We start from the raw sequence: 23905 nt of genomic DNA, 5'->3' as shown, positions 1-23905 counted from the left end.
GAGGACAAGCGGTATAGATAATGGATGGATGGATGTTACACTGCCTTTACTTAATAGCAGTCTTAGAAAAAAGGAATTCAGTTATAGTGAATCGGCATCATGGAACAGATTGTCGTCATACTTTGAGGTACCACCATAATTACAAATATGAGGACAAACACAATGTACATTATTAGTTATCATGCAGACTAAAGATTTAGCGCATAAATTACACATTGTATATAACGATAAAATTAATTTTTTAAATGCCATGAGTTTGTTGGAGCACTTTACACTGAGTAGTATCATCCATCAGAGATGCATCTACAGAACACAGCATTAGTTGTTTTCAGCATTTTTGTGACAGCTTATCAGCGTAAAATATAGTGGGGAGCAAACACGGAGTTGTTAGCTGAACAACTGCAGGCGCCAAGCAACGGCATCATTTCAGAGAAGTAATCACTCTTCACTGTGCGATGATGTTGTGATACTCACACTGTGTGTATCACAAAATCAGATTATTGGTCCTCAAAGAAAAATGAAAATGGTACAATTATTGACTGACTTAATCAAACAAGAGTTTGTTTTGATCCCAGTAGAATTCAGGAAAGTGTAGAATTAAAGTTGAATTATGTTTACCCTCAGGAACCACATATGTAATCGAATCAAACAGCACTTTAAGCCATATAAGTATCAAGTCGTAACCTTCAAGTCCCAAGCAAAGCCCGCGTTATTTTGTTTTGGGTAAGTCAAGTTAAGTCACAGGTTATTTCAAGTCAAGTCGAATTCCCTTGTTACTGCAATGCTTACCTGCAGTTTCTAGTCTTCATAAAATGAGAAATTATATTGTTGGCAATATACTGTATCTGACCTGTATGGAATGTATGTACAGTATACCACCTCTCAAGATGATGCACTAGCATTCAGCAACATTTCACAACACAACTTCAATAATCATCATTTATTGCAGCGTATCTGAGTGTCAGTACGAACTCTTTTTGCACTCCAAACAACTTCAGATTATTGTTCCAAACACAAAAATAACCCAACAGCAATATCATCTGTTTGCAGAATATTACATTGATGTCTTTCCTTTTTACAAATGGTTGCATTTGCCAAATATATGTAAACTATGAAAGGGTCATGTCTGCAGACTGAACATAATTTGGCTTCATAATGATTCTCATTCTACTCTCTTTTTCTCTCGTTTTTGCATGAGTGACTGTTTAAATTATATCTTTTATTAATTAATTTTATTTATACATTCATTTATTTTTAAAAACACATTCATTGAATGTACTGTTTTTAACTGAATTCTACCCTATTTTAAAACAATTACTACTTTGTTTACTCAGTTGCTATAACCGTATTTAAATGAATCATTACCATGAGATTATGATTCCATCCATTATCAAAATAGTCGTGTGGGTTAAGAGTCAATGCCTGAACGTCAGCAGCACAGAACTCATATCAAGGTAATGTTAGCTAACTACTTTAAGTCATTAAGAACAGGCTCAAGAATTTTCTGATATTTACAGGGCATATGTTTCATTCTCACCAAATTAATACAGTATTTTATGTTAACACCTATCCTATAAAATAAACAAGAATCAGGGCTGTCAAGTCATCATGTATCAAGTCAATTCAAGGGCAGAGTTTGTAACTCCCAAATTTGAGTCAAGTCTCAAATATTTTAGTTTTGGGCAGTTCAAGTCACAGGTCATCAAAACAGTGACTTAAGTTCACTTGAGTCCAACTCGAGCCCCCATCCTTGGCACTTAAGGAAAGAGACAGAAAACACTTATTTGGAGAGCTGGGCATCGGCCCTCCGTCCCCGGTTTCCGTTCTGCATATTCAATCGACCCACATGGTCCCAGTCGGTCGGGGTCAGCCAACCGTCGAGAACGGACTTTACAGACACCACGTCACATGCAGGTGCCGCACTCATGAAACACGGTCGAGTAGGGAAACAATAAAAAATAAAAGGGTGTGCGGCCCCACAGAGTGCCTGCATGTAAGGTAAAGATCGTTCTCGACGCTGATTGGCTGTCGCCGGCGGCGGACGGGTCAAGACCACGTGGGTCGAAACCAGGGACGGAGGACCGATGCCCAGCTCTGCTTATTTGTCACAAAAAATAAAAAAGCCAATTGCTCTCTATCATTGGAAATCCAGGCAAAACTGTTATTTTTAAAGATGTATGTGAACATGAAAGTGCTGAAATTCACAAATGGACCAATTGTTTGTTGTTTTTTTAAGGTATACAAAAAATTCAGGTACACAAGAAATAGGTTTGCACTAACATTTTGTAATTTCAAGGAGAAAACCTCTATTTTTATCTTATTGCATTGAATGAAAAATTGAGTGAGATAAGATGTCTGAGTTGTGAAATAAATCTATAAGCGAGGCGACAGATTAAAAAAAACAACTTCTGTATTCTAACAGAAGAGAGAAAATTGAAATATCTTGTTTGTCCATCAATTTCTTTAATTAGCAGGGTACTGCATGATTTGACTGCAGGTAACATGTGGCCCTCGGGCCGGAATTTGGACATGCCTGATGTAAGACATTGGAAATGGACAGGTTGGTGCTGTTTTTTTTATTCTGAATGCTATACAGTGACACAAAACAACAACAACAATGCATTGATGTGCAGGTATTTGCATTATTGCCCATGTTTGTTTATAACTTGATTAGGTGAATGGATGGATTGGATTGTGCCCTTCTGGGGAAGGTAAAATCTCATACTTTAGGTATTCAAAATGGCACTATTACCACAATAGGTGTGTCTCTGGCCGTGTTTTCAGGGATGATGACACTGTAGCTCTCCTCTTCCCACTGTGGAGGTTGATTCTTTACATTGGTGATAGTGACAGCCAGCTCCACAGAGGTGCTCTTGTTCCCTCCATCAGTCGCTCTGATTTCCCGTGTGATATAGCTTCTCTGAATTCAATAGTGGCACAAGACAAAGGTCAACGTCAGTAAGAAGTGTCCTTGAGATACAGAAATTTGACTGATCGATATTTTTGATCAGCGAATAATATATTTGCAATATATTCAAAGCATTTACTATACAGTTATGGCTGTTGACAAAAAGATGAGAAGAAAACACCTGTGTTATGCCCAAAAAGAATACTTAAAAACGTTTTGGGGAGAGGCATTATGCACTTTAAGTAGGGTTCCCAGCAAGATGGACATTTTTCTCAACCCACCCCTCGCTTGTAACATATTTCTAGTTGGTTTTTCAAAGGTTGGAATGTTTTTTTTTTTTGTCATATTGTGGTTTAGGAATGACTACTGAACATAATCAGGTCACTTGTTGAAGAAAAAAAAACAAAAATAGGGAAGCAATAATGTTTCAAAAACAAGCTGTGCCAAACGGATACTCTGGACAAATTAGGCATTAGAATGTAGCAACAGGACACACACGTTGTCTGCCTCTGCAAACATTCTGTGCATGGTTATCTCAGTCAATAGGTGAATTTGCAGACACAAAGTAGCTTCAGTATTCATTTCTTGTGTTTCAGTGACTCTAGACTCATGATTGTCCCACCATTCAAATGCAAGCCTTCTAGCGAGCCTTATTGCCTTGTCTAAACCAAAGAATGTCATGTGTGAATTGGTCACTGAACCTTTCTGATTTCTGTAGACAAAGGCAAGTTGATGGGCCTTGTTGAATATCCACAACACTTTTTGCCTGTAGATCAATTATCGAGTTGAGCCATTCCTGGTTCCAGAAAAAATATTTGACCTCCCTAAAGAAGTGAAAACACCTTTCGCTTACTTCAAAAAAGATTGATGAGATGATCAGGCACATTGTCTACCATGCCAATCTCTATTCCGCTCAATAATTGGGAGATCCAATCAACACAAGCATTGCAGAGATGGAACACTTCCTGGCTATGTTACTATTCGTGGGAGTATTTGAATTTAATGCATTGAAGACTACTGGGCCATGGAATCACATGTCCCCATGATTGCAGAAATCATGTCACAAAACCGCTTCAAGATGCTACGTCGTTTCATCCATTTCAATGACAACCAGCAAGTTGCAGAGAGACCCGCTCGTTTCTACAAGATGCGCTCACTGTTTGACATCTTGCGAAAGCAGTGCCTCGAAATCCCTTCTACTTTCAAGCAGTCAGTGGATGAGGTCATGGTTCCTCACAAAGGCACCAGAGCAGGAAATCTGCATCAGTTCATCCGAAACAAGCCTCATCGTTTCGGCTTCAAGATCTACAGTCAGGCCTGTACCTCTGGAATCATCCATGACTTGCTACTCTACCAAGGGGCCTACACCTTCTTCAATGTCACACTAAGTGAGGAAGAAAAGAAGCTTCTGCTAGGAGCCAAAGTGGTGTGGACCCTCTGCAAGACCATCCCTGAGCCAAGACTGTCTGTTGTCTTTTGCGACAACTTCTTCATGGGTTACAGCCTGTTCAAGGATCTGGAATCAAGCTTTGGTGTGAAATGCATCGGCACAGCTTGTGAAAAGTGCACTGGTGGAGCTCCCTTGATGGAGGACAATGAGCTGAACAAGAAAGGCCGAGGAGAATTTGACTACAGATCTTCATAGGGGATTGTCGCAGTCAAGTAGAATGACAACAAGTGTGTAACCGTCCTTAACAATGCAGTGGGATTTCATCCTACATGTATGATCTTCCTCTGTCTCAGTCAAGCAGTCCATGCTTTGCAACATACCACAAGAAGGACAACTGATGTATCTTGAATCCCAAAGCAGTGTTCAAAGAATGGCTATTTTATGAACATGTCTTTGTTTATTTATTGTTTGTGGCCAATTGAGCAAGTTTAATGTAAGATTCCCCGCGACCCTGTATAGGATAAGCGGTTTGGAAGATGACATGACATAATGTAAGATTTTGAAATAGCTAATAAATCATCTAAAAACAAGATTTCACATGGCTCGGCATACTTTGAAACCAGAATGCATTTTGTCACAAATTGGCCAGCGATGCCGTTTGACACTGGTTTATAAAAACTACAATTTTAGGTATTTTTTTTAAATGTTCATGTTTTTTTTTGTTATTTGTGTCCCTAATAACCAGGACATGTAAGGATTTTTTTTTTTTCTTCAATGACAATTTCTTGGTCCGGCCATTAAAGCGTTAACTTAATTCAGTAAAGGTATACGTTCAAAGGGAGTAGGAGGAAGTAAAAAACTTGTCGAGTCCTACCCCTTGTTTGCTATAAAGTATTAGTAATCATGTTCTATTAATACAAAAGTGGGTTATTCATAAATACATACACACACACACACATATATATATATATATATATATATATATATATATATATATATATATATATATATATATATATATGCATACACACATACATACAAACACATACCCAAACATAACCCAAATAAAAACTAAAAACAACGCTTATTTTAACATACCGGTATACACAAAGTAAACGCTATAAATAGAAACGAAAAACAAAAGTGAAAATACAAACAGACTATTATACACAAGTATAGATAATCATATTCATAAACCAAAAACTAAAGACAGTAAGTTAAGAGATTCAATGCCATTTCATGTGTCTATACATGATTTGTATATTTTTGTAATACTATATTTTCAAACCTTTTTATAAATGCCGAAAATGATTCACAGCTTTTCAGTTGTATTTCACAATTGTTCCATGAATTCACACCTTTTGCAGAAACACACATTTGCTTTATTTTTGTTCTTGGAATTGATTTTTTTAAACACACTTGTACCCCTTAGACTATAACAACCTTCTCTGATTTTGAACAGCTTCTGGATACCGTGGCAAGGTTAATTATTGTAGGCTTTGTACATTATTTGTGCTGTTTGAAATTCAACTAAATCATAGAATTTGAGAGTGTTTAATTTGATAAATAATGGAGTTGTTGATTCTATATAAGATGAGTGGTTAATAATTTGTATGGCTCTTTTTTGTAGCTTAAAGATAGACTGAGTGTTTGTTTTGTAAGTATGACCCCATATCTCCACACCGTATGTCAGGTATAGCAGTAATAACGAGCAATATAATATATATAAAGATGCCTTATTTAGGATATCCTTGGTTTTATAAGGGATACCTATAGCTTTTGAATTTTTTCTTTTAACATAAGTTTGCTCTGAATGCTCTTTAAAACTCAAAAAGTGTTTCACAGGGAATGTGATACAATTATTATTGTGAAATTTTTGGATTTCTACCTTAAAGTGAAGACAAGTCAAACATATGTTTTTCAAGAATTTGTACTATGCATGCCCACTAGTTGAAACACGGCATTCTGATTAATACTGCGTTTGCGGAATATGAGTTAAGCAGCAAAATGCACCCCTTTTTAGCCATCTCAGGGGGCGGCCATTTTTTCACTTCTGTCGACTGAAAATGACAACACAACTGCTCAGGTAACGACCAATCACGGCTCATCTTCAGAAAACTGGTCAGCAGTGATTGATTGTTATCTGAGCCTTGAGCAACTGTGATGTCATTTTCAGTCCACAGATGTGACAAAATGGCAGTCCTCAGAGAGGTGGATTAACGCTTATTCCACAAACACAATATCTATCAGAATACCTTGTTTCAACTAGTGGGCTTGCATAGAACATATACTTGAAAAAAAATATGTTTGGGTTGACCAGAATCTTGGAAGGTATAGTGCTGGGTCGTTCTCGAACTATTCGTTCAAAAAGAGTGAATCTTTTCAGTGGACGTGAGTGAACGTCCTGCCATTTCTCGTTCACCAACGATTCAGTGAGTGAGCATACTGTGCTGCCATTCTCATTCATACATTATAGCTGCAACGTTTTTGATAGCAATAATAATATTACAAACACACAAATTACAATTACTGCAACATCAGGGTGATCACAATAGTTTTTTTTTTTTTTTTTTAACTCACTCCGCCCGTGCAGGATGAGAGGTGGCGTGTTCTTGTCCGGGTGGGGTGTGTGTGGGTGTGTGGGTGTGTACGGGTGGGGGTGGGGTAGGATGTGTGTGTGTGTGTGGGGGTGTGTGGGGGTGTGTGGGTGTGTGTGTGTGTGTGTATGATTCAGTGAACGAATCGAAACGAAACGAAACGGTTCTTTTTGATGAACTTATTCTAATGATTCATATCACTGAAAAGAACTGTGATGCCCATCACTATTGGAAGACCTACAATGAAATGATTTAAATACAATAAACTTAATCAGGCACAGAAACAACAACAGACGCAGTAATGTGAGCTGTGCAAAAATTGATTAAGCTTTAACTCAGGTAGTAGGAAAGTTCCTTCATTGCTGTTATTATTCTGTAATTGAACTACTTGGAAATAGCTCATTTCAATCAACTATTCATCCAAATGGATCTGCAAATTGGCTGAACATCTCATTGGAGTGTTTGTTTCTCATTCTCCTGAACATATCATGTATGACATCAACATTACACTCGAGAATAAAACAAGTGTTTATGTATTAACAACCATTCATTCCCTTGTGATGTTTTTTTTTAAATATTTTTTTACAGAAAATGCAGACCATGTGGTACCATTTTTTGTTTCATAGGAGAAATAAATTAACTCTGATTATATCACAACTTCAGAGGCAGTATGTTGTCAATGCAAATGGCGGCTTTGCACATCTATTATTTTATGACTAGAATCATGTTTTCTCTTCCAGTGGAAATTCTATTTGTGTTCTTGAGCCTGCACAATTATTCCCCGAAACTAAAGAAAAACATATTGTTATCTGTGATGTCCATTGTGGACACAGCAGCTGTTGCTTTAAAAGCATGTGAATGGCTGACTTCTGATTGTTCATGCCTAACAATCTCTTTAAATTGAATTTGCATCAAACCTGTCAGATTAAAACGCAGAAAATACCCATGAAACCTTCTTCTCAATGTAACCTTCACTATCTTTTTCCATTATTCCACTAAACAATATATGAAAGTGCATACCTTTATGTCTCTGGCATATGAATAAGCGCTGGTGTTCAATGTTAATAATTTCCCATTGGGAACTATGTAGTGATGTGAATTTGTACCATGATACTTGTTTTCTGCAAACTGAGGCTGTAAGTTACAAATGGAATAATGTCCCAGACCAGACATTTCAAACATGACAATTCATTAATAGGTACTTTTATAATTTGAGTTGTACTACCGATATTGTGGTATGATTCAAATGCCATTTGAAGCTATTCTTAAATGTGCAACAGTTTTGTTCAGTGCAGGTTAAGGCTTTCAACAAAAGTCAGTGGAATAAATGATCAGAGACTTTTGACACCCATGCACTGAAAAGTATGCTGAATAATACACAGCTCTGAGTGCTCTCACAAGTTTCTGGCCGAAGAACAGCTGCATATTTGAATAAATAAGAGATTTAAATACAAAGCTAAAAAAAAAAGAGGAAAATGTGCACCACACCTATGAAAAATGCAAAAGTTGCCTTTCTGACACTTCCAGTCAACTACAAGGGTGCAGCCGACCTCAGGAGGGCCCTTGGATGTGAAATGTGTACTGTGCATACAAGTATGGCTGCCCTTGCTCCAACCCTTGGCTATTACAATGCATGACGGTTTATCACTAATATAATTAACCTTTAAAAAAAGGAGTTCACCCACTGGCGAATCGCCATTCACCTATTCACAATTTCTTTTTTTTTTTTTTTTTTTTGTAGAACAGAAGTCAAACTATTCGCTCAAAAATGAACTTTTTTGTACATATAAATCATCAGAAAAAGGTTATAGTGCGCCAGGTGAAGGCAAATCTAACAAAGGAGGCAAGAGTGCTTGTGTGGTGTGAATGAGAATTGTATTTTTCCTGAGTGACTGTGAGGTGTGAGTTGACCACACGTAGCACATCACATGAATAAACTAAATTAATGCAGTTTAATAAATTGTCTCATAGACAGCTATTAGCTTACTAATCAATGTTTTGGCTATTGAGGATAGCTCAGTAAGACAGTGTGTTCTATTTAAAACGATACGTCTCTTTAATTGTAGTTGTATCCATTGCCGTAAGCAATCGTTTGTTTATAGAAAAAAAACAATTATGTGGCTTCACAGATTAGAGGAATATTATTAGATTACATTTTTGTCATTTGATTCAGAATATCTGCCTCCAATTTTTGCACAGCGTGTTGTATCTGTACACATAGCCCACCGTGGTTGCACAGACTGTCTGCATAAAGTGTGTGTGACTGACCTGTGATATTGGCTGGTTAACATACACCCATCCAGTGACAGCATTGACCTTCAGGTATTCTGGTTGCTCCATAGACATGGAGTAAGTGACTGCTGCATTCGTGCCAAAGTCATCATCATGTGCTGCCACACGCAGGAAACTGGTACCGATCAGAGTATCCTCTCTCAAGAAGTCTACAGGAGACATACATGAGATGATACAGGAGCTCCAATCGTAGCGGTGAAAACGTAAGTAAAGAATGTTTGTATGGATATGAGGTGAAAGCATTGGAGCAACAAACTGTCAAACATTGAAAATGATTAAAAAGCTCTGATAGGACTGACACGTATAGGCTGGCATTATTAAAAAGTGTACTGCAAATGATATTTTACTTATGTTTATAGATTTTACAATTGTCACACATTTGAAGCAATGAACCAATAAAACACGGCCAACTCAGCTCAACACAAATATTATTATTAGTGATAATAGTCAACAAATTCAGTCACATTTAAATACATGTAATTTACCATGGCGGTTGAATACATTTCAGTCCAATTGTAGATACAACCATGTAGTTTGGCTTTCTCTTTCACAACCGCTACAGTAATCTATTTTAGTAGCTGCTGCTTCTGTCTCAGGATGATTTGTCAACCGAGAGCTTATCAGTTTGAACCTTGACTTTTTTTTCCAAGCGGCAGTCAACGGGCATCCAGAGCAATGTAGAAATGAGGCATACAAAAAGATGTTGCATTTTAATTCAAATGATAAATGATGAGGTAACATCAGCATCATAGCCATTAAGGACTTACACTCATAGCGCATGTTCTCAAACTTGGGGCTATTGTCATTCTCATCCAGTATTTGGACAGTGAGCTGACAGATTCCAATGAGCGGTTCCTCTGCCCAATCAGTGGCCGTCACTGTAACAGAATACTCTCTCTGGCGCTCCCTGTCAAACCTCTGGGCAGTCAAAATCGCTCCTGGACGGAGAGAACAGAAGAATAATCAGCTGTCAAATGTACACCTATGACTACACAACACATCCAACAAAACATTCCACCATTCTCTGGAGGTTGCATGTTCTCCCCGTGCCTGCGTGAGTTTTCTCCGGGTACTCCGGTTTCCTCCCACACTACAAATACATTCATGGGAGGTTAATTGGACACTCTAAATTGCCCTTAGGTGTGATTGTGAGCGTGAATGTTTGTTTGTGTGCGCTGTGATTGGCTGACAACCAATTCAGGGTGTCCCCCGCCTGCTGCCAGAAGACAGCTGGGATAGGCTCCAGCACGCCCGCGGCCCTTGTCAGGAGAAGCGGATTGGATAATGGATGGATGGATAATAATAATACTAATAATAATAATAATGAATCAGATTTCTATAGCACTTTCTTGTTAACTGAAAAATAATATGCCAGACTGTTTTGCATTCATCAGTTATTGTCTTCACTTTGCTCATTAGACATTTTTGGCCGTCTCAACATTCAATTTCTACAGGAATTGGAATTTCCAGTTTCATATTTTTCTCTCTTTATTTTTTTCCTTTTGTTTTTAAATGAGTTTCAGATTTGCAACAGGACTAACCTCAACTGAATCAGAAATGGTTTGTGTTGGCAGTTTCTTCTCAGTCTGAGTTAAAGGGACAAGTGATAGTCTCCAATCTGCTCTCAACTGAAGTTGAAGTCCATTAAAACTAGTACAGTACTGTATAGTCTGCACTTAATGTTTAGTTGATGTTTTCAAACTTAGAATGTGTATGATTGTCCTACCTGAATCTGGATGAATTCTGAAGGCAGGCATGGCGCTGTCTCTGTGCATTAAGCCATATTTGACTTTTCCATTTGCTCCCTCATCTGCATCCACAGCATGCACTTGTAACACAAAAGTGCCTGTTGGCTGGTTCTCCGGGACTGAAGCCTGCTCACGATATTGCTGGCACTAAAATAGGTACAGTACATTGGGCAGGATAGACACAACAGTGAGTCAGAAACAAAAGAATCCTCACGCATGAGGTAAAATGCTAGTAGACCGAGAATCAAACAAGGTAAACTAATTATGTTGCGGGGCACTGCACAATCATAGGCAAGTCCTTCACATGAAACATAAAACTGTTTCTATCCACAGTCTGAGACCCAGTAGACCCCATCTATGGGAGTGAAAACACTTGAGTTGATCCTTTGAAGATCCAGCAATGAGCAGCTTTGTCTTTGCCGGGATTCAATCCATTACCTCTAATGAACATACGCCCCAGATAAAAAGCTGCTCGGTGGAGCCCTTCTAGTTTATAATCAGTTATAAATGCTTGCATCTCTTTCAAACAAATGACCATGAAAAACAGAAAGACGAGGGAGGAGGAGCAGGCAGGCACAATTTAAGATTGGGAGATGGATCAAAAGAGCCCCAAAAAGAACAGAAGGCTCCACGGACCAAATGCATTGGCACAGACAGGTAGGGTCGTAATACAGTACATTGTTCAAAAAATCGACATCAAGTACAAAGTATGAGCTCCTGCTAGTACCAATATCATAATATAAGATTTTTCAAAGCAAAAAGCCGAATGACCACCGGAATGTAGACCCACCGCTGCTCCAGTAAACTGAAAAAATAGAGCAACAAAAGTATAACCTTTTAGTGGGAACTCGCTACATGACTACGCTTTGTGACATCCACACAAAATGCTCAGTTGTGCTTTTTCTCACACAGCATAAACGTCATTCGCTCAGCAAGTCACGCATTTCAGCTATCTTCATTTTTTTGGGGGGTGAAAATTGGCATGAAGTATGGCTCCCAACAAAGTGAAATGTGCAGTGATTGTCAGCTTCTTAATAGCACTTTCAGAAATTTAAGTCTTTGCAACGCAACCTCCACTTAAGAAAAACAGATGAGAGACAACCAGCTCGCCAGCTGCAGCCAGCAGCTTCTCTGTGGGGGGCTACAAGGATGTGGCACTCACTCAGCCAGGCGCAAAACACGAATGTGCTACAGTGTGCATAAGACTTCAGGCTTTATTGCACTTCATACAAACAGTTTAGTCCATTATATTCTGTTTTAGTGTGTTTTGATATTCATAGTTTACAACAAAGTGCAGTTTTTATTCATTCTTTTAAAATCATATATTTAAAAAAAAAGTGTTTTGGGGATGGATAAATGCCATTTCCATTATTTCAACAGGGAGAGTTGATTTGCCATTAGAATGATCTGAATCATTTAACTCATACCTCAAGTCACATTATAAAGAAAATGCCAAATATACAACAGATAAAGAAATAAAGCGTTATGAGTAAAACGGTCTCAGTATTATCATGAGTGCCCATATGTATGTGATGTAAAATGCATTTATTTATTTATTTTTGCTACTTTAAACACATCTCACACGCGATTTGCCAAGACCTTCAGGCACTACAGTATACAGTATGGAAGGGTTGGTCTTCTGATGAAGTGTTTCAGTAAATTTCATGTTCATTAGGAAGTTAATTAAATAGCTATTGTATTGCGTTGTGATAATGTATTTTTTCATCAATTAATTGAAGTCCCAATAGAGAGCCGAAAGATAGACTTGGCGCACAAGCTAATCAGAACTCATGGGAGAAGAGTGGAGAGGGATGGTGGCCTGGGAAATAAGGAAGAAGGATAAGGGAAAACAACAAGAGAGCAGGATGGAGGAGAGTACAATGAGGAGAATGTGCATGGAGACTGAATAATTCAAGTGAGCGTAGGATGTGTCTTTGATTGCGTAGGCTTCATTCAGGTTGACAGCAACTAAAACCGTTTTCTATTGACTGCAAATATATCATAGGAGAATGTATTTGAATCTAGCTCAATAACATTTGTCTGAATTTGTCACACATTTCCTTGATAATTGCAGCAAATTCTAGTTGAAAACTGAACACAGGCACTGCTAAAGTACTCAAGTGGTGTGAATGAGCTTGCTTATTGAAAACATTGACGGTATTTCATTATTGCAGTGACATGTTTTCCCAGATTTTCCCAGATGGATGGACGGACTGACGGACCGACGGACTGATAGAGGGATCAATCTAAAATAGTGATTCTCAACCAGTGTGCCGTGGCACATTAGTCCGCTATGAGAGATCATCGGGTGTGCCGCAGGAAATTATCCAATCTCAATTATTTTGACAAAATATAGATATATCCAAATGAAAAATAATGTTTTGTTAATTTATTTATGCCAACCATGTATACCGGTAGTAACAGGCAAAACAATAAGATGTTCTTCCACTAGATGACAGAGGGTGCATAATGACCCTGGATGGCCACTTTTTGTGAATCGTTTTTTGCTAAGTGGTGTGCCATGAGATATTTTTTTCCCATGTGAAATATGTGCCTTGGCTCATTAAAGGTTGAGAAACCTTGATCTGAAGAATAGGAGAAAAAGTGTCCCCCACCTCTTCAAATATAGGTTTGTTGTTGTTGACATCATCAACTCCCACTATAACACGTGCGGTGGATGAGAGTGGGTGCAGTCCGCCCGATGCATTGTCATCTGCGGCTGTTACATTCAGGATGTACTCGAGACCTTGAAGCTTGGGCAGGGGTGTGGAGCGGAGTCGAATCAAGCCTGCAAAGACCACAGACCCATTAAACTACACACGATAATTTAAATGCAGACTGCATGTGATCAGGTGACTCTCAGTACAAAAAAAAAAAAAAAAATGATATCAATGAAATCCTAAAAGCAGTTTCACAGTGGTGACTTGTCACATCTCTAATATGACTGTATCAACTCACAAGATTTCCTGCTAGTTCATCCACTTAACCACAACAACAAAAACAAGTATTGAGTGAATCAGGTTGTTAACCAGGCTCAGCAGTTGCTTCCTTGCCGTTCTTCTTGGACTCCTTTGTCTACTTTGATTCAGCTGTCAAGATAAAAGGTGCGATGAAAAGATAAAGCCCGTGAGTCAACATCTTTCTCGTTAACAGCAATATAGACATGATCATCAAAGGTTGCAGGATGAGAAAAGCAGCCTGTGATGTGCGGAAAAGTCATTGAAGTGAGAGGACGAAGGGGCTTCTTTATGCTGTGATGCAATTCATCTCTTTGCATGCTCGTGATTGAAGACTCAGCATGCTGATACACACAGATGTGAGCCCGACTCTCCTCTTGCCTAATTTATTTGCGGTTCCGGCCGCCCATAGAGGCTTTTCTCCTAATGGCAACGTGTGACATTGTCAGCAATACAGCACAGCATTAATATAAGTGAGCTGCGGGACGTACATATTTATTCTCACAACCTAAATGTCAACCTTGTTTACCAATGACATGAGCTATTTAATGAGCCAACCCTCTTTGCTTACACAGTACAGTGAGCGGAAATCCATGTGGTGGAATTTCAGGACACCAAGGATATCAGCTTCAATGTTGTCTTGCTTTGAGAATACAGAGTAGGAGAGGAAAGGAATGTAAAATGATGACACAAAGAGAAGAGGCCCTCGCGGAGCGCAGCCTGGAGATTGTAAACTATGATAGCGCAGTTGTTGTGAAATTGAATTGAAAGGGCTGGGTGAAAAATGTCACAGCGATTGCCACTGGTCTCGGATCAAAGGGCAAAAAAAAATAATAATAATAAACCATTGTCATCTATGTCGGGAAACCTGGAATTGCCGCAGAACCTTCCTTTCACTTCCTGTAAGAATGTGCTGCAGTGCAGAGTTTTCCTAAACAATGTTACATTTAATATTTATGAGCATTATTACAGAAAGAGCAGCGCTTGAATTGAAATTACCCTTTTTGATATCAACACATAATATCTTTTCTAGGTGACATTGAGTATAAAGGGCACCACTGTCACAGGAATTTATAACGGGAAATTGAAAGTGTGATTTGGCGTATTTGGCTGTCAATTAGAATAAGAGCAAATGTGAAGAATGCTTTTGAAATGAAGAAGCGTCACCTTTCTGGCTGTCAATGACAAAGTTTCCCTCCTCATTCCCAGCCGTGATGGAGTAGTGGATCCCATCACCGTCAGGGTCTTTGGCAAGGACCGTGGCGACGAGTGTGTTGGGGCCCGCATCCTCCGAAACAAACGTTCGATATCTGCAAAGAAGAAGTTTAAAAAGGGCAAAGGATGAGCAAGCAGACTTATAGTTGCGGCTTTTTTGTGTCACTGTGATTTAACCTGTCTTCTTAGCTGGCCAGACCAGGAACAAATGATAGCGTCTGGTGGCACGCTGGAGTTATTGCACAAACGGTGCTTTCGCATACCAAGCCTACCGTGGGCTATTCGATCCAGTACCTTTTAAAATGTCAACAGTGATTTGCTCGCTTCAAAGTGCCGGGCAGCGAGATGCCCAGCGAGACACAGGAGAGCGATATAGCTCTCTGGAACACTGAGGTGGGGATGAACAGTTCCTCTTGGAGGACATGGCTATGAAGAGAAATGGAACACGGAGCAGGGACCAAAAAAGAAAGCTGGCACTGATGTGACAAGCGGAGTACGATAGAAGGGGTGAGAGGTTCATGTGCAGAGAGGAAGCCAAGAGAGTGAGGATAACAAAGTAAGAGGGGGGCGGGGTTTTTTTTTCCTCGCAGTTTAACTTGAGTCGTCAGCAGAAGTCATCTGTGAGGTTTGGTGTTGTTTCCAATGTAACTGTGTGTGTGTTTGCAGGGTGATGGCACCGTGGCGTTGGTGTCTGCGGTGACAAGTCAGAGGTGATTGATGGTTTACAGAAGAACACTGATGGGTGATTCATCTCCGGCAAGCTGCAGCGGGGTCCGTGGCATCATGGCTGACCTGTAATCTGTCACTCAGATCAGAGGCTACCTCACCACAGCACTGGGGCCTAAAACATATACACTCCCTTGGTTTGTCTTCCTGCAGACTCTCCCAACATCTCACCAAATTGTCAGGCACCACGCAACACAGAGCGGTGTCCTATATTAAGAATCCAGAATATTTACATTTGTGCTCTTCTGCTTGTCTGCCCCTCACTTGCAACTCATTTAAATGTGAACTGAGCGGACCACCCCTGGGAGTGTTGGATTATTTTAAGAAATCTGGTTATACTTTTAATTTCATCAACAGAGCAAGCCAGTAACTGTCCCTACATGTCTGCGTTTGTGATTTTTTTCTTTTGGGCCATTCTGCCATCGCTGTTCATCAAGCACAATGCCAAACAACTTTGCCTGTCAAAAGATTTGTGTGATTGCTGACAGCCTCCACAGTGCATATCTGTGACATTAGTCTCCTGTCTTGTCTGTCTTTTGCTTTTTTGTTTTTTTTGAGGATTTCCCATCTGCTTTTTGAACAAATGAACAAAGCGCGTTTTATGAAGTGCATCGGGGAAATTTGGAAAGTGTTTCTTTGAGTGCAAACAAACACATGAAAACAACAGAGAATCAAATACTGTAGCAGTTATGAGTGCATGTAAGGTTAGCTATCCTATTTTCAGTTTTCATCATTATTGGTTTGAACTGACTGACTTACTCATTTCCTAACTAATAATATGCATGTTTATATCTGTGTTTTTGTGTCCATTTGCACCTACTTTGAAGTGATGTTTGTGTTGAAGGAACTTGAAGCGTTTGTGTATTTGACATCATCACACATTTCAATGACATCTGGCGGACGACGACGGGGTACTGTATATTGGCAGTGATTCTATTCATGATTTACATGCAGTCAATATTCAGGTTAAGTTCAAAATTCCAGTTTCTAAAACATTCGGAATAACCTGTTTACATGGGCCGTAGAGACAGAAAATATTGTGAAAATGCCACTGAAAAATTAATGTATTCAAGTTAGGCTCGCTTCGCGAGTAGCAACGTAAGACGGCCCTCGGTGCATCATCCCGCAGACAAGTAGTACTCCCTGTACTCAAAAGTCCAGGATTCCAGAGCACGCAGAGAGGTTTTTGCACGTGTTTACATGGCCTTTCAAAACCTGAATATAGCCAATATTCGTCTTTTTGAAGGGCTATTGACTGCATGTGAATGTAGTCTATGATAGAAGTGTGATATCTGATATATCCATTACCCTGCATGTTTTCTGCTTACACTGCTACCATGCATATGGACCAAATGGCAAGGAAACATGTCGAAGTGGTCCACTTGAACTCAATAGTGTAGGAAGTGTTGCCTCGTGACCTTAAACCAGAGATACAACAGGGGATCCTTAGGATTACAAAGGCGTTCTGTGGTAATGTAAATTGAATTCGAAAATTGGAAGTCTCGTACGTAATCACCAACAAAATCAAATGAAATGATAAATGCCCAATTACAATAAATATTTGTAGGAAAAACACTTTGAAGCCATAAATAAGAAAAAAACAGCATCATATTAACTGAGTATACCTTCTTGTGCCACATGACAACATATTCTTACACTACTGAGCTAAGTACTGTAGTTAATTGCATATAGTTCATAACCTCAAAATCATGTTTGTTGGGAGCGTTGTAAACCGAGAAGCTCTGTACACTCTAAAAACAGTTGGGTTAAAAATAACACAATTTGGGGTCAAAAATGGACCAACCCACTACTTGGGTCAATTTGATCCAACTCTCCCAAAATGGGTCGTTTTCTACAAAACAAACCCCAAACAATGCAAAAAAGGGGGTCAAATTGACCCAAATAGTGGATCGGTCCATTTTTGATACAAAATTGTGTTATTTTTAACCCAACTGTTTTTAGAGCGTAGAGAAAATGATGAAACGAATGGATGGGTGTCTCTTTCGCTGTTTACACACATGTAAACATTGCCATCCAAGCATATTGTTGAAATCTACTGAGTGTATCTTTAAGAATAGAACAAGATAGATGTACAACATTATCCTAAACCTGACTAGTCTTGCAACATCAGACACGTATATTTTGTTAGCTAAGGCAGGTAGGCTGGCAGGCAAGTTTGGTGTGTGATATAACAAACTGTATCTCTGACGCAACCTTTCTATTCGAGACAATAGTTTACCTGCCATGTAAAATGCTCCACTGAAAGATGCTGCTGCAGCAGCGGTTTGAACATCACTTTGTTTGTGGAGCATCTTCCAGTTAACGTGTCAGAGATATCAACAAAGAACTGCAATTTTCTGTTATCAAAGTAATATTCAGATGCATGCATACTGTACAGACATAGACATACAGTACTTGTTTCAGTTGCTAATTGTTCGTCATTATGCACCTTGCCATTGGCTGGTGACCAGTCAAGGGTGTACCTCGCCTCTCGCCCAAAGTCAGCTAGGGTAGGTTCCAATTCGCCAGCGACAAGCAGTATAGAAAATGGACGGCTTGGAAAGCAAATGGTGTATGTTCCAAATTCATATTCCTCCTGAATATTATAGAGGGATGGCATACAGTAAAAAATACTCACACAAGCTGAGAGAATTCTGGGACTTCATCATTGACATTAACCATCCTCACACGGACAGTGGTGGTGCCGGAGTGGGGCCCATCACCGCCATCCACTGCCATCACCACAAATTCATAGAGATGGTTAGGCCTCTCGTAGTCCAGCCGAACCGCAGGGAATATGGTACCATGCGGCGAAATGCTGAAGTCGGGGCTCAGGGTGTAATAGGTTAGCTCAGCGTTCAACCCAGAGTCACAGTCAGTGGCCATCACTGGCAGCAGGGGCAACAACAAAAAACATTAATTAGTACTTTATACAAATATGCTGATGAAAAGACAAGAGCTGATGCATATGTTGACATTTGTGTAAATCATTATCCCTTTATAGACTCTTGGAACGTCTAATAGATCATCCACCTGACAGCGACAATAATAAGCACAGACTTGCAATGTCAGCACTAGAATTATTACAATAACTTGCAGAAACAATCTTAAAGGAAGCAAACGGCCATTAAATGACAAGGTTTGAACATTTTTCTGTCAGTTAATTACAATAAAATTCAATAAAAATGCCACCAGTGTTAGACTAAACCCACATACAGTATTTTGACAAGTCAAGTTTTGCTTTTTGTGTGAATTGGGCTTAAAATGTCATTTTGGTGCACAAGCTGTCAGCAGCTCCATTTCCCACACTGTTTTACAAGTGTTTCTTTCCACTCTGATAAGAACTGGTACAAGCAGCATGTGTATCAGATATCAAAAGAAGCCGGTATGGTTTATATGTTGCAAGCATCGTAACTTCCTTACATAAACTGAGTACAATTATCCTTATAAGGAGTCAAAGGACATTGTGTAAAATATCAGCGCAATTATGGTCCTTTTATACCAGAAGGAGCGCATAAATCATTTGGTGGATTTTCAAACTCTTATGTGAATATTACAACATGTGTTTTATACATCCAATCTAAAATGTTGACATATAATACTAATTATTCAATACAATCTAACTTTTATGAGAACATATTAAGGTTTATATAGAAAATCACTTACAATGACTTATTATCGACATCTATTAAATTATTAGTAAGTAAGTTATGAGGAATTAAATTTATTTGTAAGTAGATTCAGGCAATTTAAATCTTTTAAGAACAAACATATTATTTTATTTTATTGTAATAAAAGTGTGAGAAAAATGAAAGAGTTTTAAAGGTTGAAAAATGCATTTAGTTCATACAATAATGAATGTTTTTCCTTTGGTAATTTATCTTGATTTGTCAAAGAGCAAACTTGGTTGGTTGTCTACATACATGATGATATGTCACATTTGCACAAGAAACCTTATATGAACGACAGTACTATAATTTCAATATTGTCTGGGTTTTTTTATACAAAATGTATAAGACTTTCGGTATTGCGTTGGATATATGGCATACGTGATTTTAAAAATAGATCAATTTTATGCATTTTGCATATGGATATTTTGCGGCATATTGGATCAACATATAATTCAGTTATGGCAGAAACATTTAATATATGCAATTTTTCTAAAACTATTTCATATGGGATGCCAATGCTCCTTTCTACTTCCATCAAAATGTAAAATTATTTCAATTTCCTTTCCTAGTAGTGTATATTGATTGAACCACAGATTTTCTATATCTTCTTACCATCAAACTCAGTAAGTAAACTTGAAGTGAACGCCTCATTGTTCCAGCCCTACATGTAGGATAATGGAATGTCTTTCCCATGTGTCAAAACTTTGAAATGTAATTAACTGTGGAGCCTGCCACCTTTCACAATTTACTGCGTCTTTAAGCACTGTTACTTTTTTCTGTAGAAGCATTTTATTCGCCCCACCCCCACTCCCCGCCTCATCGAAATTATTAGGCTTTTTTTTCCAGTAATACATTGTGCAACTGCATTGTATATGTAAAAAAAAAGATTATCTTCATAACGTTCTGATCTGTCTTTCAAGCAAGTCTTCCTAGGCCTAAACGTCTACATGTGTTCATTCTCCAGTGCAGCCTTTGCACTGTGTTTTTGTGTCGGCGCATTGGTTTGAAATTGTTGCAATTTCCTGTCACTGCTCGCTTTGGATTGTATACGACTGCAGGCTGTGTGTTCCATTCGTTTCAGATTACATTTCTTCAAATTTGCCCGCACAGAATGGATTCCAAAGCACACAACTCTTAGGAGCTTAGGAATCACCTATGATGACACAGGGGACAGACAGTCCACCATCACATGGACATTTGGCCAAACACTGTTCAAAATAGTTTAATCTAAAATGCAGAGATGGTTAGATTAAATGTGTTTTTTGTGCATTTGCAATTAACTGTTCTTATTGTGGAAGCACTCTATTTTTCCTGCTGTTTCAAAATAGAATAAAAAAAAACTCAACATGCTGAGTGTAATCACAAGTATAATTTTGTTCAAACAGCAAACAATGAATTTGATTCAAGCCTCATTTAACATAATCATTATTCATCTATGACATTCACTTCACTTTGCAATTTGTGAAACTGAAAAGGCATATTGAGTCAAACCCAATGTTTTCTTACAAAAAAGATTCCAATTTCTTCCAATGACCCCTGTTGTTTTGCTCTGTCTTTTGATTTTTTGTTTGTTTTTGATGATGATTTTCACTACACCATGAGGGAGGAACTTAAACTTGAACTTGAACTGAAAAAAATGTGTCTTACCCTGCAGAAGAGATGTTGCTGTGGTTACAGTCTCTGGAACTCCATCCACGCTGTAGATGGACTGGAGGAACTCTGGGACACAGTCGTTCTCATCTGTTATCAGTACCTGAACCTGTTTAGCATGGAAGAGGAGAGGAGGGGAGAAGAAAGAAAACCCAAATAGAAATACAGAAAATTAGCTTCTCCTAAATACCACTCAAATCCAGGAGACAACCATAAGATTATTTTTTTCTGTACAGAAGCCTGACCTCAAAATTAAATCTAAATTGCATTTTGCTTGTCTCAAGTCACGAGTTCATTCCATCCTTTATCTTCCACTCCATAATTCCTCTAAAGTCCAAAATAGAAATGTTCCAAGCATGTGCGAGCTTAACTGTGTGTTTTAGACAAAAGACCCTCAACCGCCATCCAAGCCTGCAAGCTCAGTGTCACCGCTGTGTTTAAAGTGTGAAGTGACAGCTGAGTAATAGTCCTAAAATAGCTGGGAAAGGTTTTCCCAGTCTCCGTCTTCTATTCCTCAACATGCTGCTGAGCAGAGGAACATTTCCTTCTCAATCCGTGGAGTGGAGTAATTGCCTGGCATAATAATTGGGATACAAACTCTTTGTATTAATAATTTAAATGAAATCATACTGAATTCATGAATAGTTTATCTAGAAATGATCTGTTTGTGAATTGCATTTTTAGATTCTGGTTCTCGTGCCCTGTGTGTTCTATATTTCATGCAGTTCATCTTTGGATGATACTTTCAACAAGAGACTTACTGTCACCGATAAACAAAAGAGTCAAACAAAGCATGAAGAAAAAAAAATCACTTGGGCCTCCCGAAGATTTGCTCGCATTTCAACGTCCCTCGGCCATGCAAGGAGAAATAAAAGCTGATTCCCCTTTGCGATGTCAGCGGGTTAATGCTGAGTTCGGATTAGAGCAGCCTTGTCAGCCAATTGGAGCCACCGGGCATTTATGAGAAAGCCAGTTGGTCTGCAATGTTTGCAGGGACAAAGTATTAAAACAGCATTTTCATTTGAGTGAAATTCAATTGAGTTAGGGAATACGACATGTTGTAATGACATTACAGGGTAGATCAGCGTTGGGATCATTTACCAGACACCTGAATTTTTTGTGACTTTTTGTGTTTAGCAGTCTGGATCACATTCTGATGAAACTAACCTCTGTGGCTGTGCTCAGGCTGCCCTGATCCTCGTTGGCTCGCACCATCAGAAGGTACCGTCGCTGGTCACTCTCGTAATCCAGCGTCCGGGTCAAACTGATCCCCCCCGACTCCTGCTGAATGCTGAAAAGGCTGCTAGGATTGATCAGCAGGCTGTAGCTGATTGGCTGCTTTTGGAAGGAAATGGCAAGCACAGCTAGGAATCTGTCAAAGAAACATAAAATGATTAGAGAACAGGAAAAGGCTCCTCAACATTTGCTAAGAAGGGAAATTGCACATTCATATCCAAATATTTTCTTCTTATGTCAAATGAATAATTATTCCATCACATGTCCAAGAGACCAAGTGTTAAGATTACAGTCAGTCAGGGCTTGTCAAAACATTGTTATAATTTAATCGGATTATGTAAATATATTTGCTAATGTCTGTGAACAGGTTTGTAGTCCCCAAGTGGCACATACGGATGCTGCGTCACTTTAGGTGTGAGTGTTTTGCACAGACACCGAATAACGACTACAAGCAGATACACGATGTCATCGAAAGTTGTTCATGCCTGAGTTTCAACACATCAGTATGTACTGTTTTGGCCATTGGTCTGTGTGTGTTTGGTTGATGATATTGAATGCTAAAACTCAGCGTTGCTGTCAATAGTGTAATTTCTTGTATGCGGATAGAATTTGGACAAACACAGAGACTGGGCTGAAAACTGCAGCATCAATGTAATGGCATCGGACTGTCAAGCGGGATTTTTTAAATGTTAGTGCCCCCTCGGATGACGAGGAAAGAATCATCAGAAGCATTTGTGAGCGTACTTTCCTGATAGCGCGTTCCTACTTGAGATGGAAACAACAACATAGCCCATCCATATTGTACATATCTCGACTCAACTTTATTTATAGACCACTATAAAACAACCACAGCTGCTCACAAAGAGCAAAAATTTGTCATAGAACAAAGACAGTTATAACAAATTAATAACATAAAAACAGTAAAACACCACAAAACACTAAAACAATACAGAGTTTCATGCTGAGTCAAAAGATGAGTTTTAAAGATGGGCTCAGAGGGGGCTTGCCTAAAGTTAAGCAAAAACAAAACTTTTTGCTGCTTAACTCACATTTCATATCAATGATATTGCCTTGTTTCAACTAGTGGGCCTGCTTGGAACATCCATCCATCCATTATCTATACCGCCTGTCCTCACAAGGGTCGCGGGCGTGCTGGAGCCTATCCCAGCTGTCTTCACGCAGTAGGCGGGGGACACCCCGAACTGGTTGCCAGCCAATCGCAGGGCGCACACACACACACTCACAATCACACCTATGGCCAATTTAGAGAGTCCAATCAACTTACCATGAATGTTTTTGGAATGTGGGAGGAAACCGGAGTACCCAGAGAAAACCCACGCAGGCACAGGGACAACATGCAAACTCCACACAGGAAGGCCGGAGCCGGGATCGAACCCACGACCTCTGAACTGTGAGGCGGACGTGCTAACCAGTCGACCACCCCTGCTTGGAACATATTATTGAAAAAAATATGTTTGGGTTGACTTCCCTTTTAACTCACAAAACTTCAATGTA

The 23905-nt window shown here is 39.1% G+C and overlaps 1 protein-coding gene across 3 annotated transcripts in view; it reads right to left on the bottom strand.

The window, feature by feature from the left end:
* The window catches only part of LOC147148489 (neural-cadherin-like), a 136884-nt gene that overhangs the window by 57870 nt on the left and 55109 nt on the right, over positions 1–23905 (bottom strand). For all 3 annotated transcript variants that reach the window (XM_086028517.1, XM_086028518.1, XM_086028519.1), the window contains exons 4-12: positions 22322–22526; positions 21152–21263; positions 18472–18721; positions 15060–15202; positions 13551–13723; positions 10914–11082; positions 9955–10125; positions 9164–9336; positions 2753–2920 (exon numbers count right to left, since the gene is read on the bottom strand). In XM_086028517.1, coding sequence (XP_085884643.1) covers positions 2753–2920; positions 9164–9336; positions 9955–10125; positions 10914–11082; positions 13551–13723; positions 15060–15202; positions 18472–18721; positions 21152–21263; positions 22322–22526 — 1564 coding nt within the window. The remainder of the gene's footprint in view (positions 1–2752; positions 2921–9163; positions 9337–9954; positions 10126–10913; positions 11083–13550; positions 13724–15059; positions 15203–18471; positions 18722–21151; positions 21264–22321; positions 22527–23905) is intronic.

Source organism: Filicampus tigris, chromosome 4 (assembly GCF_054856515.1).
Source record: "Filicampus tigris isolate MCC_2025a chromosome 4, RoL_Ftig_1.0, whole genome shotgun sequence".
Lineage (NCBI taxonomy): Eukaryota > Metazoa > Chordata > Actinopteri > Syngnathiformes > Syngnathidae > Filicampus > Filicampus tigris.
This window is presented reverse-complemented; position numbering and strand designations above follow the sequence as displayed.